Raw genomic sequence first — 14687 nt, 5'->3', positions numbered from 1 at the left:
GTGGATTATCTTTTTGATGTGTTGTTGGATTTGGATGTGTTAGCTAGTATTTTGTTAAGGATTTTTGCATCTATGTCCAACAGAGGTATTGGTCTGTAGTTTTCCTTTTGGGTTATGTCCTTTCCTTGGTTTTGTCCTTCCTATGAAGCCAGGGCGATACTGGCTTCATAAAATGATTTAGGGAGCATTCCCTCTTTCTCTATCTTGTGGAATAGTGTCAATAGGATTGGTACCAATTCTTCTTTGAATGCCTAGTAGAATTCTGCTATGAATCTGTCTGGTCCTGAACTTTTTTTGGTTGGTAATTGTTTTATTACCATTTCAGTCTTGCTGCTTGTTATTGGTCTGCTTGAGGTATCTTGTTCTTCCTGATTTAAGCTAGGAGGCTTGTTTATTTCCAGGAATTTATCCATCTCCTCTAGGTTTTCTAGTTTATACGAGTAAAGGTATTCATAGTAGCCTTGAATGATTTATTTCTCTTTTCTTTTTTTTTTTTCAGTTTAGTAAATTGTTGCCACATGTTTGCTGTTTCTGTTTATAGCTTGCAAGCCAGGCTGGAATTCCTCCAGGTGTATACAATGTTATTCCCTGTTCTCGAAAGAATGCCAAGGAAGTAGGGGAGGCAATTTGTACTGATCCCCTGGTGTCCAAAATTTCCTTTACTGGTTCAACAACTACAGGAAAGGTATGTGACTCAAGTTTCAAAGAAAACAAATATCTTTCTAATATTTTATCTTGATAGGTTATAAAAATACTATTTCATCCTGATCACCAATTTTGGAAAGATTTCCAGCACAGTGTTAAAAGCTCTGTCACAGGCCAAGCACGGTGGCTCACGCCTGTAATTCCAGCACTTTGGGAGGCTGAGGTGGGCAGATCACTTGAGGCCAGGAGTTCAAGACGAGCCTGGCCAACATGGTGAAACCCTGTCTCTACAGAAAGTACAACAGTTAACCAGGCGTGGTGGTGCACACCTGTAATCCCAGGTACTCAGGTGACTGAGGCATGAGAATCACTTGAACCTGGGAGGTGGAGGTTGCAGTGAGCAGAGATTGTGCCATTGCACTGCAGACTGGGTGACAGAGCAAGACTCTGTTTCAAAAAAAAAGGTCTGTTGGTTGAATAAAGTAATATCTGACCATCCTCTGGAGATATTTTGGACAGTTCTTTATGGCATGGCATAGGTTCCTGCTTGACAAAACCAAAGAAATTGGGGTAGTGAGGGTCCCATTATTTTTGCATTACTTGTTGTATGTGAAGTGGGTGAAAGTTCTCCCTTGTATTTTTTTCAATTCTGGAATGCAGGTTTCTTTCAATAATGTAAAATTAGAGATTCCAGAAACACACAATTAATGTTGAAATGGATGTTTTTGAATTGAACAGAAATTGTGTTTAGTCTAAAAGTACTTAGATAATTGACAAGGTCTTTTTCTTTGAGTTTTTTTCCCCTTAAATGATGAAATGTTCTTTGCTGAACACTTAATGCATTTGCCTGTAAGTAGATGTTTATTTATCCTTTTAAATATCCAAAAGAGGGCCAGGTGTGGTGGCTCATGCCTGTAATCCCAACACTTTGGGAGGCTGAGGTGGGCGGATCACAAGGTCAGGAGATCAAGACCATCCTGGCTAACACGGTGAAACCCTGTCTGTACTAAAAATACAAAACATTCGCTGGCGTGGTGGTGGGTGCCTGTAGTCCCAGCTACTTGGGAGGCTAAGATGGGAGAATGGCGTGAACCCGGGAGGCGGAGCTTGCAGTGAGGTGAGCTGAGATCGCGCCACTGCACTTCAGCCTAGGTGACAGAGCGAGACTCCGTCTCAAAAAAAAAAAAGTTAAGAAATTAAAAAATAATAAATAATTTTTAAAATGTCCAAAAGAGAAAATCAAGGTAGAACAAAAGTTTTTGTTTATGGTGTTTCTCTTCAGATGGTGTGCTTTTTTTCTACTAGTTTACATATACATATACACATATATGTATCTGTACTCATAGTATTCATGTCCATAAACACATAACAGATAAAAAATAATATAAATCTGCCCAGGTGTGCTAGCTGACACCTGTAATCCTCACACTTTGAGAGGCCAAGGCAGGAAGATTGCTTGAGCCCAAGGAGTTCAAGACTAACCTAGACAACATGGTGAAACCCTGTCTCTACAAAAAAAAAAATTAGCTGGGCTTAGTGGCACACACCTGTAGTCCCAGCTACTTGGGAGGCTGAGGTGAGAGGATCACCTGAGCCTAGGAGGTCGAGGCTGCAGTGAGTTGTGATCGTGTCACTGCACTCCAGCCTGAGCAATAGGAGTGAGACCCTGCCTCAAAAAATAATAAAAATTAAAAAGTCTAATTTCAAAGATTTTGTGCATCTGTGGTCGTTTTAGAAACCATGAGAAGCATGAGGGAATAATTTAATTTTTTTTTTTTTTTGAGACAGTTGCCCTGTTGCCCAGGCTGGAGTGCAGTGGCATGATCTCGGCTCACTGTAACCTCCACTTCCTGGGTTCAAGTGATTCTCATGCCTCAGACTCTTGAGTAGCTAGGATTACAGGCATGTGCCACTACGCCTGGCTAATTTTTGTATTTTCTGTAGAGATGGGGTTTTGCCATGTTGGTCAGGCCCATCTGGAACTCCTGGCCTCAAGTGATCCTCCCTCCTTAGGGGCCTCCCAAAGTGCTGGGATTATAGGTGTGAGCCAGTGTGCCCGGCTGGAATAATGTAATTTTAATGCCTCCCAGTCATAATCACTTTTGTCATGCTATAAACTCATACTCCGGGAGTAGTGCTTTGGAATCCTACCATTCATTCATAATAGGAAGGGGAATTTTTAGATCCATACACTGCTATGCCCTGATCAGTGGGTCTTACAATGCAAACTTACCTGCAGAGGGATTCAAATGTTACTACGAAGTAGTTAGAAAAAAGAGGGAAGCCTGGGAGAAAGGGTTGTAAATCCTTCGTCGTTCAAGCCAGAGAAATTCCCAGGATACTGGGCGAAGGGCAGCAACTCAGTTTTCTCAGCAAACTATCCTCATCTAACAGGGCTCCAGGAAAATATCAGCCATGACCCTGCCAAGTCCAGCTTTGCTCCTCTTTACCTAGGACAGTGATGGACCTCAAGTGACTGAATGGGAAATGTGACAAATATAGCTAAAAGGATAATTAATGCATATAGCAAGCACCTCTGCTGAGCTGGTCTTCAGAGATTAGTGGCTCAGCTGCTGGTCCTGGGGTGGAGAACCTTTTCTTGTAACTGAGGCTTACACAGCGAGCCTGTTCTAGGGATGCCTGCCCTGCCCTTGCTTCTTTCTAGGGGGGCCACCCCTCCCAGGACCCCACTGAGAGGACAGCAGCCAGGTTTTAAAGCGCATGATACGTCGTCTCTTCCTCTGTTCAGAGAACTGAACCCTGAGTGGTCATTAACTTGAGCGAAACGTAAATTGTGGGCTGGCCAGTGATCTAGGACAAGTAGCCTGGCATAGAAGGGTGGGCTGGGTCAGGGCCTTTTCCTCTCGGAAGTCCCCTCTCCTTCACTAGAGAAGACAGCTGTTTTCCTTTCTGTTTCTTTCTCTCTCTTATGCCTATTAAACTTCCGCTCCTAAACTCAAAAAAAAAAAAGATAAAGAAAGAAAGGTAGGCCGGGCCAATCACATGTGGTCTTTGGAAGCTGAGGCCCTGAGGTCAGCCCATGGGAACTGGAGCTGAAAAGATTCATTAAGACATCACAGGAGTTTGTACCATACCCAGTGGCCAGGGCAAGCCGCCTGCCTGGAAAAGCAGAGACTGAGTGGGGAGAGGACACTGTCAGAGGACACAGAGCCAGCGCAGGTGGAGGGACAGACACCAGAGACAGGACCTATGCTCAAGGCCAGGTGGAGGCAAAATGGAGTGACGCAACAGTGAGAATCATTTTGCACTGAAGCAAATCCAGGAATAGTCAATGACATTTCTTAAAAATTTTACAATAAAAACATAAAAAAAAAAATTTTAAATGGTCATATTGCATCCAGTAAAGAAATACGTGTAGTCTTAAAACTTGAACTACTTTGTTGAGCAGTAATGTTTCAGAGAAGATTGTTACTACCATTTGATAGCTGGAATATTAACATACGGACACATACACAGGACCCACACAGGCCCAGCTTTCCAGCCATTCTGTGTTTTTATCAAGAACCCTGTCACAAAACTCATGACCTCAGAATGTACAACACTTGGGGGGCAACGCTAGAGCCACCTTGGGCTTGTGAACACGGTCTGTTTCACTCGAACCATCTCAAGTGTGGTCCTATCTTCCCTGCAGCCATGACTAGACAAAGACCTACTATCCTTCATTAATCATTTAAACATCCCTGAGCAGCTTCTTAGGCTCTGAAATCTCTTACTGGATATTTAAACTAGAATAGCTATATGTACCAAAAGCCTTACTTACTTATACATTGAGCTAGCAATTCTACATGTTCATCCTGACAGAATAATCACAGCGTTTGTTTTGTTTTGTTTGTTTTTTGAGACAGAGTCTTGCTCCGTCGCCCAGGCTGGAGTGCAGTGGCACAATCCACAGCATTTTTTTAACAGCAAGGATGGAAACAACCTAAATGTCCAACAGATGGGGCCTGAATAAATAAATTACAGAATAGCCATGCAGTAGAATACGATGTACGCATCTAAAGGAATGTTCTAGGCCGGGCACAGTGGCTCACACCTATAATCCCAGCACTTTGGGAGGCTGAGGCAGACAGATTACTTGAGGTCAGGAGTTTAAGACCAGCCTGGCCAACATGGCAAAACCCTATCTCTACTAAAAATACAAAAATTAGCCAAGTGTGGTGGCACATGTCTGTAATCCCAGCACTCAAGAGGCTGAGGCAGAAGAATCGCTTGAACCCAGAAGATGGAGGTTGCAGTAACTGGAGATTGCACAACTGCACTACAGCCTGGGCAACAGAGCGAGACTCCATCTCGATGATGATAATAATAATAAATAGACAAAGTTCCAGAAATGTATGTGCTGACATAAGAGGATCTTCACATTATAGTGTTACATTAAAGGAGCAAGGTATAAAATGTTATGAAAATTTTAAGATAGATGTCCCAAATATGTGATTCATTAGGAAGATAAAGCAGGTTACAAAACTGTATAATTATATAATTATACCATCCTGTTTTTTTTTTTTTTTTAGATGTACATGTACATGAACCTGCATGGCTAAATTCTAAATGGATGTACTTTAAAATGTTATCAGTGTAAGCTATGGATTGTGGGATTCTAGGTGATTTTATTACCTTATCTCTATGATTTTTAAGCCTATCATATAATTGTTTTGGATAGATAATACGCTTACTTATATGGTTCGAAAATTAAGACAGTATTAATGTTTGCCATGACAAGTCTCACCCTCACCCCAACGCTGACTCCCTCCCTCTTTCTATAAGTAATGACTTTTTGTGTCTTGTCTCAGCATTTATTTTACTAATTTATTTATTTATTTAATTTTTGAAATGGAGTCTCACTATGTTGCCCAGGCTGGTCTGGAACCCCTGGCCTCAAGTAATCCTCCCACTTCAGCCTCTTAAAGTGCTGGGATTACAGGTGCACACTACCACACCCAGCCTCTTCCCAATGTTTCTTTATCAAATACAAGCAAATGTAAATACCTATTCTCATTTCTCCCTTTTCTTATGCAAAGAGTTATCCCATGTACACCACTGTGCACCTTGCTTTTTTCACCGTTTGGTAATTTTTTTAAACAAAGGCTTATAACAATCCTGGTAGTGGATTTCTGTGCTCACAGCATTCTCTCCTCTGCTCACAGATCCTGTTGCACCATGCAGCAAACTCTGTGAAAAGGGTCTCCATGGAGCTGGGAGGCCTTGCTCCATTTATAGTATTTGATAGTGCCAACGTGGACCAGGCTGTAGCAGGGGCCCTGGCATCTAAATTTAGGAACACTGGACAGGTGAGTCCTGAAGAGTATTTCAGGTTGTGTGTGTGTGTGTGTGTGTGTGTGTGTGTGTGTGTGTGTGTTACAAAGATCCCACCACCTCTACTGCCTTAAATCCCAGAAGGAAACTACTTTTGGGTTCCTTCCACTATTCATTCTTTATTCATTGACTCTGTCAGCAAATATTTAGTATATGCCTGACTTTTTTTTTTTTTTTACCAGGGGACTATACTAGACTCAGAGGGGCCCCCCCAAAATAAGTTGCAGTCCCTGGCTTCAAAGAATTTTCTGAACAGCAGATGTCCTTTAGTCAAATTGTTCTCTGTTTTCTTCTTTCCCCTACCCTTTTAATCTGGTTATTTGTATAGTTTTCTTTCATTGATCTCTTTTCTACTGAACGGATATAATCATCTCCTCAGACACAGAACAGCCTTGAACAATTGGGGTCTCTGAGGCCAAGGGAAAGAAAGTAAGAAAATGTTGAGGAGGGTGGTGGCTGGAAAAACTCAAACCCCTGCTGCCTGCTATGACCCAGTGGGGCCTCGCTGTCCCGAGATGGAGGGAGCATCAGAGGTGCCCTCTACAGGGCACAGGCCCACGCCAGCAGTGTTTTGGAGGAGTAACGGGGCTGTCCTGGGAGACCAGAGGCCTGAGCTCATGTCTTCCTAGGAAATCCTGGAATATTTTATCTGTCAGGGACTTTCACAGTTATCAGCTCTACAAACGTTGCATTTTACAGATGAGGAAATGAAACTCTAGAAGGAAAAAGTGACTTGAGATCAGACATATTCGGGCCACAGTGTCAGATCTGCTGAGGAGCTGGGACTCTGAGCCAAGGATCCTGTCTTCCAGTTCTATCCAAGCTGCTGCCAGGATCCTGCCTTCTTAAATATTCTTAAGCATTTCATCTTAAAAGTACCATCAATATGTAATTTTAAATGCATTCTAGAAACAGAGTAAATATCCCCGAAAGGTTATATTGTAAAAAACTATGAAATGTTGTGTGATATTCTCTATCAAATAATTTTCATCCTTGCTTTGGCCTTTGGTAATTAAGTTTTTCCCTTCCACATAACCTGAATAAGCTTGGTTTGGTCAGAAATAGGTATATTTTCCTTCATAAACACAAAATGTCAATATATGTTACCATCAGTAACACTATAAGGCTACAACTTGGGGACAGGTATGGTGGCTCATAACTGTAATCCCAGCATTTTGGGAGGCCAAGGCAGGAGGATCACTTGAGCCCAGGAGTTGGAGATCAGCCTGGGCAACAGAGTGAGACTGTCTCTACATTTTTATTTTTCATTTTATTTATTTATTTATTTATTTATTTATTTAGCAACAGAGTCTCACTCTGTTGCCCAGGCTGGAGTGCAGTGGCGTGATGTCAGCTCACTGCAACCTCCACCTCCCGGGTTCAAGAGATTTTCTTGCCTCAGCTTCCTGAGTAGCTGGGACTACAGCTAATTTTTGTATTTTTAGTAGAGATGGGTTTCACTATGTTGACCAGGCTAGTCTCGAACTTCTGACCTTACGTGATCCACCCACCTCGGCCTCCCAAAGTGCTGGGGTTACAGGCATGAGCCACTGCGCCCAGCCAAAAAAAATTTAAAAATTAGCTGGGGCCGGGCACGGTGGCTCAAGCCTGTAATCCCAGCACTTTGGGAGGCCGAGACGGGCGGATCACGAGGTCAGGAGATCAAGACCATCCTGGCTAATACGGTGAAATCCCGTCTCTACTAAAAAAATACAAAAAAACTAGCCGGGCGAGGTGGCGGGAGCCTGTAGTCCCAGCTACTCGGGAGGCTGAGGCAGGAGAATGACATAAACCCAGGAGGCGGAGCTTGCAGTGAGCCAAGATTCGGCCACTGCACTCTAGCGTGGGCAACAGAGTGAGACTCTGTCTCAAAAAAAAAAAAAAAAAAATTAGCTGGGCATGGTGGCGAGTGCTTATAGTCCCACCTACTTGGGAGGCTGAGGTAGAAGAATCACTTGAGCCCTGGAGGTCAAGGCTGCAGTGAACTCACCACTACTGCACTCCAGCCTGGGCGACAGAGCGAGACCCTGTCTCGGAAAAAGAAAAGACTATAAGTTGGTGTTGGTCCACATTCCTCTTAGCCTCTGCTGAGGCTGCAGCATCACAGTCTCCCAGGAGAACTGCAGATTCTTTTCCCACCCCCCGGGGAAACAAAATAAACAAAGGCATTTGAAAAAAACATGGATTGGGTGGCTTTTTTTCTTTTTTTGGTCTACAGGTACTTATTGCCAACTAATCACTGATGCATAGCAGCTGTGTAGCATAGCAGCTGTGGAGGGAATTGGAGGGGAACATGCGCTGACTAAGTGCTTTTATCTTTGGGGCCAAGCCCACGTGAGGAGGAAAATGGCAGGTTGAACACATGGCAGCCACCGAGGGAAGTGTTTTCACAGAGAGGCGGTAGCAGCCACACATTCACTGGTCAGGTCTGCAGCTTCTGACAGACTGTGTGGGTTTGTTTTTGTCTCCTGTCCAGACTTGTGTTTGCTCAAACCGATTCTTGGTGCAAAGGGGCATCCACGATGCCTTTGTGAAGGCGTTTGCTGAGGCCATGAAGAAGAACCTGCATGTAGGTAATGGATTTGAGGAAGGAACTACTCAGGGCCCATTGATTAATGAAAAAGCAGTAGAAAAGGTAAGTATATTATATTACTTGTGAAAGTAAATCTCATGGTTTCAATATCAAAAGCTTAATCAGCAAAAAACACTTCAGCTGGGAGGTGGAGATAGCAAGGGATTGGTTGACAGAATACTAGAGCTAGACAGAAGGAATAAGCTCTGCTGTTCTATAGCACTGTAGGGTGACTGTAATTAGCAACAATGTCTTGTATATTTTCAAATAGCTATTATTGGAAGAGTGGATCTTGAACGTTCCCAGTACAAAGAAATGATTGATGTTTGAGGCGACAGATGTGCTAACTACCCTGATTAGAGTATAGAGTATGAGAGATCTACATCTATACATGGAATAGAATGGAATTTTCAACTATGTTTTCACACAAAAACCACAAAGGTTAAAATAAAAAAATTAATAATGGCTAAAAAAAAATTATGTTAAAAGGCAAAAAAAAAAAAAAAGAAAACAAAAAAGTCATTTTGGTAAAGTGCCCGGCAAGCCTATTTTGCAAACAATGAGAGACCTGAGAAAAGTGAATTCTGCCTACCAGTTACATGAATCAGGGGGCGTCATCTGCTCGTGAGCTGCTCTAGCCCTGCCATTACACCAAGTCCCCATGCGTTCTGTCGCTGTAGGTCTTTACTGCCCTCCCTAAATTTTGTTATAGTGATGATAATTCTGCCCCTCACTGCCTCAGCAATTAGGATCTCGAGACAAAGTTCGTTCCTCTGTTGGAACACCTATGGAATGGAAGACTGGCTTTGTTTGCAGATGGTTTGCGTTTCAGCTGTAATCCTGATGTCGTCCTGTTCTTTCTTCTCTTGATGACAAAATCCCTGTCGAGAACAGTCCTTGATGAAAGTATCCTAGCCAAGGGTGCAGAATCACAGATGCCATGTTCAGGATTTAGAGACAGTGAAGGGAAACTGCTTTTAGGAAAGATTTGTTTGTTTAAAAAAATGTTATAATCCACACTACTAGCTATATGAAACTTCTCTCCTTATTCTGCTGTTTTAAAAAATTCATTTTGGAGTCACAAGGAAGTTTCTTGTAATATCAAACATCCAGTATTTTTTTTTTTTTGAGATGGAGTCTCGCTCTGTTGCCCAGGCTAGAGTACAATGGTGTAGTCTTGACTCAGTGCACCTCTGCCCCACTGGGTTCAATCGATTCTCCTGCCCCAGCCTCACGCATAACTGGGATTACAGGCACCTGCCACCACATCTGGCTAATTTTTGTATTTTTAGTAGAGCCAGGGTTTCACCACGTTGGCCAGTCTGCTCTCAAACTCCTGACCTCAGGTGATCTGCCTGCCTCGGCCTCCCAAAGTGCTGGGATTACAGGCGTGAACCACCACACCTGCCCAGAAATGGTTTTAATGGAATATTTCAAATCAGGAAGACAGTAGAAGCTGAAGACTGTGTGTGGGAAAGAAGGGAGGAGAGATGGCCAGAGGGAGACACACAGTGGAGGCACAGCCAGCCCCTGGGTGCAACTGAAGAACCAGAAGCAAGTGAGAGCCAAGTCCATACTCATCATGGGAATCACAGCCCGACCGCTGTTCCTCAACCTCCTCAGAGCCTGAGAGCCAAGCCCTGACTCCATGGCTGCCCCCACCCCGTGGGCAGTCAACTCAGCTGAACCCACCTCCATTGCCTTGGGAAACCCAGGGAAGCATCGAGGTTTGACAGAGCTCTGATAAATTTCTAGTTACTGTCTTGGGATTACTCTAGATAAAGAAAATACATTAAAATTTACATTGGAACCACCTGCATTTTAGAGGTGACTTTGGACCTTGGGGACAAACGAGGGGTATTCACTTGTCAAGTGAAGGCAGTTTGGGTCTAGGCCAGCTGTGGTTCAAGTCCTAGAGTGGTGGTCCTTAACTCACAACGTGCCTTTATCAACTACAGTTGCCCGGGACCCATCCAAGAAGACTGAGTGTTAATTTATGTGTAGTAGGCCTAGACATTGGCATTTTCTAAGTGCCCCAGGATGATGCTAGTTTGCAGCCAGGTTGGGAAACCACTCTGTCTTAGAGATTTTTTCCCCAAAGGGAAGACACACATTGTCCTCCAGATGGTGCTGTATGCCAGGACTTCAAACAAACAAACAAACCGCAAAATTTCTTTTTTGCTGGAGAGAAATTTGGTGGAAACCACCTTGTTTAAAAACCATTCAGTGTTGGCTTTAGTGTACATACTGTCATAGAGTGGGTTCCAGGAAAAAAACACTGCACCTCACATTAATATGACAAGAAAAGGGCAGAGCAGATTATATTTGGGGATCAAGGGGGTAGACCCCTGTTAAGCAGAATTATTTTTAAAATATAAAATTCATAGAAAGTAAGTCATCCTAGCCAATGGGGATTAGTTGCAGGTGATGCACTATGAGAGCATTGCAGCGGGGGTATGGATTTTCGAAGACAGAATGCATTCACAACTATGTTTACCTTCCTGAAACGCTATAGAAAATTCAGCTGAGGGCCAGGTGTGGTGGCTCACGCCTATAATCCCAGCATTTGGGAAGCTGAGGTGTTGGGTCACTTGAGGTGAGGAGTTCGAGACCAGCCTGACCATCTCTTAAAATATATATATATATTAGCCAGGCATGGTGGCAAGCACCTGTTATCCCAGCTACTCAGGAGGCTGAGGCAGGAGAATCTCTTGAACCCAGGAGGCGGAGGTTACAGTGAGCTGAGATCGCGCCAGTGCACCCAGCCTGAGCAACAAAGTGAGACTGTCTCAGAAACAAAAGCAAAACAGAAAATTCAGGTGAAAAATGGAAGGGAAAACAATGCCAGTGAACCAAAGATTGTAATGAACTTCTGGAACTTAAAAGGGATTGTGTTAACAGAAGTCATAACAGATGGATCTACCCAGGGGAACCCTGCAGAGGAAATTGGTGCCATTTAAAATGACAGAGCCTTTCTAGAATTGGTGGCTGTAGAAAGTAGGAATAGGAAGAGGGGAGGAGATGAAGCTGGTTGATTCTACTTTTGCACAATTTTCTGGGTTATTCCCACCATCCCTCCCTACCACGACCACCAGCAAGACACACAAGACAGCAGAGGCATTTGTTCTGAGCAGGACAGTTTTTCTGAAGAAATATAGTAGGTATCTAGGCGGACTACAGCTTCAAGAACGAGGCTAGGTACATCAGGGTAGGGCTTTCCCGACTTTGCCTTTTGGGGAAGGGAGCTGCCCTTATGTGAAGCCTGCACGTTAGAATAAACCCAAGCTTAAAAAAGCAAACACCACTCATGCCACACATCCCCAAATTGATCAACCCAGTCCTTGTGTGTGTGTGTCCCCCAAACACACTGCTGGAGCTGAGAAGCAGCTGACCAGGTTAGTTTCGACAACTCAGTCCTTCATTCAGGAAGATGAACAACCAAGGATCATGATGGGGAAACCATCAGCACATAAGAGGAAAGGTCAGGAAAAACAAACAGAATAGTCCCTGAAGGCAGCAGATAAATTAGGGAACTAGAAGGAAATTTTCTAAGAATCTCATAGTGTCCTGCAAGAGTTCTGAGAAGATAGTGCATCTGTAAACTGCTAATAAGAAATATGTTCTAGGAAATGAAGCAATGAAAACAAGAGTCTGTAGAAATTACATACATGCCTGTCACAAGCTTCAGTAGCTGAAGGTGGACGATAAAATTTAGGATATCTTATGGAGTTTAAAGCAAACAATAGAGAGGCAAAAAATATAATAGAAATGCAAAAAAAAAAAAAAAAAATCAGAACTAATCTGAACTCCTACTAATACCTGTCCAGTAGTAGGAGTTCTAGAATGAAATAATTGGGAAGTTGGAGGAAGTGACATTACCAAGTCAATAATAGATGGAAACTTCGCAGAGTTAGGAGAAAATAATTATTCTGCAGATTGAAAGATTTCACTGATTACCAAGTAGGATGAATGAAAAATACATATATATATATTGCTAAAATTTTAGAATATCAGAGCATAGGAAATCCTAGGAGATTTCGGAGAGGAAAAGGCTATCAAGAGGAAAAAGGGTGAGAACCATTTTTGGCTCAAACTTCCTCAACAACACTAGAAGTGGAGAAGTGCACTCAAAGTTCTGAAGTAAAGTTATTTTGTATCAGAATTCTGTACTCAAGCAAATTATCAATCAGGTGGAGTACAAAACACCAGAAACGTGGTGTATGAAAATTCAGAAACTAGACTACATCCAGGGCATCTGTTTTAAAACAACTACTTGGCCAGGCCTGGTGGCTCACTCCTGTAATCCCAGCAGTTTGGGAGGCCAAGGTGGGTGGATCACGAGGTCAGGAGTTTGAGATCAGCCTGGCCAAGATGGTGAAACCCTGTCTCTTCTAAAAATACAAAAATTAGCCGGGCAAAAATTTCCTTCCAGTTCCCTAATTTATCTGCGGTGGCAGGTGCCTATAATCCTAGCTACTCGGGAGGCTGAGGCAGGAGAATCACTTGAACCTGGGAGGCGGAGGTTGCAGTGAGCTGAGATCACGAAACTGCACTCCAGCCTGGGTGACGGAGCAAGACTCCATATCAATAAATAAATAAATAAACAAACAAACAAACTACTTGAGGAGAATGTGTATATCAGAAAGCAACAAAAACTCAGTTCAGGAAAGAGGACAACATGGGATCCAAGAAGCTGGAAATAACCTCAGAACGCAATGAAAGCAAATGCCAGCAAACAGCTGAGCCATAGGCCTAGAAAGAAGTGAAGATATATTAGACCATTCAACAAATAGGAAGATCAAACAGCTAGAAGATATCAAAGAGCAAGGATGAAGGTGGCACCCTTGCTTCTGAATCTGTGCAAATGTGGTTCCTTCTACAAAAGGAAACCAGCATACTTTATTGTTAACCTGCATTTTTAAAAAAGATAAAAGATAGAAGTAGTTAAAGTTTTCTGCAGTTTAAACATTCTGAAAGATTGTATCATGTAGAAAGCTTTTTTTCTTCCTCATCACGCAGGTGGAGAAACAGGTGAATGATGCCGTTTCTAAAGGTGCCACCATTGTGACAGGCGGAAAACGACACCATCTTGGAAAAAATTTCTTTGAGCCCACCCTGCTGAGCAATGTCACCCAGGACATGCTGTGCACTCATGAAGAGACTTTTGGGCCTCTGGCACCAGTTATCAAGTAAGGTTCTCCAGCCAGCGGGGAGATGGGAGGAAGAATAGAAGAGAATGGGAAACCCTGAAAGAGATTCCTGGGCTGCTTTGAGGGCTGGCCAGGAGGCAGACAGTTGTATTGAGTCCATTGAAGAGCAGAGTGCAATTTATGTTTTTTTTAAAAACTCATAACTTATTTGGACCACAAAATTTATTAAATTCTCTTTTTTTTTTATTTTTTTGAGATAGAGTTTCGCTCTGTTGCCCAGGCTGCAGTGCAATGGTGTGATCTTGGCTCACTGCAACCTCTGCCTCCTTGGTTCAAGCAATTCTCCTGCCTCAGCCTCTAGAGTAGCTAGGACTATAGGCACCCGCCACCATACCAGGCTAATTTTTTGTATTTTTAGTAGAGACAGGATTTCACCATGTTGGCCAGGCTGGTCTCGAAAATCCTGACCTCAGGTAATCCTCCCGCCTCTGCCTCCCAAAGTGCTGGGATTACAGATGTGAGCCACTGCACCTGGCCTCAAATTCTGGCCTCAAATTCTTTAATTTTCTTTTTCTTTCTGCTGAAGTCATTTTTCTTCTTTTTTTTTTTTTTTGAGACGGAGTCTTGCTCTGTCACCCAGGCTGGAGTGCAGTGGCATGATCTCAGCGATTCTCATGCTTCAGCCTCCCGAGTAGCTGGGACTCCAGGCACACACCACCACGCCTGGCTAATTTTTTGTAATGTAGTGGAGATGGCATTTCACCATGTTGGCCAGGCTGGTGTTGAATCCTGACCTCAAATGATCCACCCGCCTCGGCCTCTGAAAGTGTGGGATTACAGGCATGAACCACTGTGCCCAGACCTGAACTCGTTTTTCTCCTTAATATATTACACCTCAAAGGATTCTTTTATTGGCGTCCATAGGAAATGAACTTTCTGTGCCCTTTCGTGGTCTTTTATCTCCCATTCACAAGTAGATAGTCATT

At 43.2% G+C, this 14687-nt stretch overlaps 2 protein-coding genes across 2 annotated transcripts in view; both read left to right on the top strand.

Annotated features, from left to right (window-relative positions):
• Window positions 1-14687, top strand: part of ACOT13 (acyl-CoA thioesterase 13) — a 202374-nt gene that overhangs the window by 13103 nt on the left and 174584 nt on the right. The window lies entirely within an intron of this gene.
• Window positions 1-14687, top strand: part of ALDH5A1 (aldehyde dehydrogenase 5 family member A1) — a 35560-nt gene that overhangs the window by 13103 nt on the left and 7770 nt on the right. The window contains exons 5-8 of the mRNA XM_001101142.5: window positions 542-685; window positions 5811-5954; window positions 8456-8614; window positions 13571-13740. Of these exons, the coding sequence (XP_001101142.1) occupies window positions 542-685; window positions 5811-5954; window positions 8456-8614; window positions 13571-13740 (617 nt within the window). The remainder of the gene's footprint in view (window positions 1-541; window positions 686-5810; window positions 5955-8455; window positions 8615-13570; window positions 13741-14687) is intronic.

Source organism: Macaca mulatta, chromosome 4, assembly GCF_049350105.2.
Source record: "Macaca mulatta isolate MMU2019108-1 chromosome 4, T2T-MMU8v2.0, whole genome shotgun sequence".
Lineage (NCBI taxonomy): Eukaryota > Metazoa > Chordata > Mammalia > Primates > Cercopithecidae > Macaca > Macaca mulatta.
This window is presented reverse-complemented; position numbering and strand designations above follow the sequence as displayed.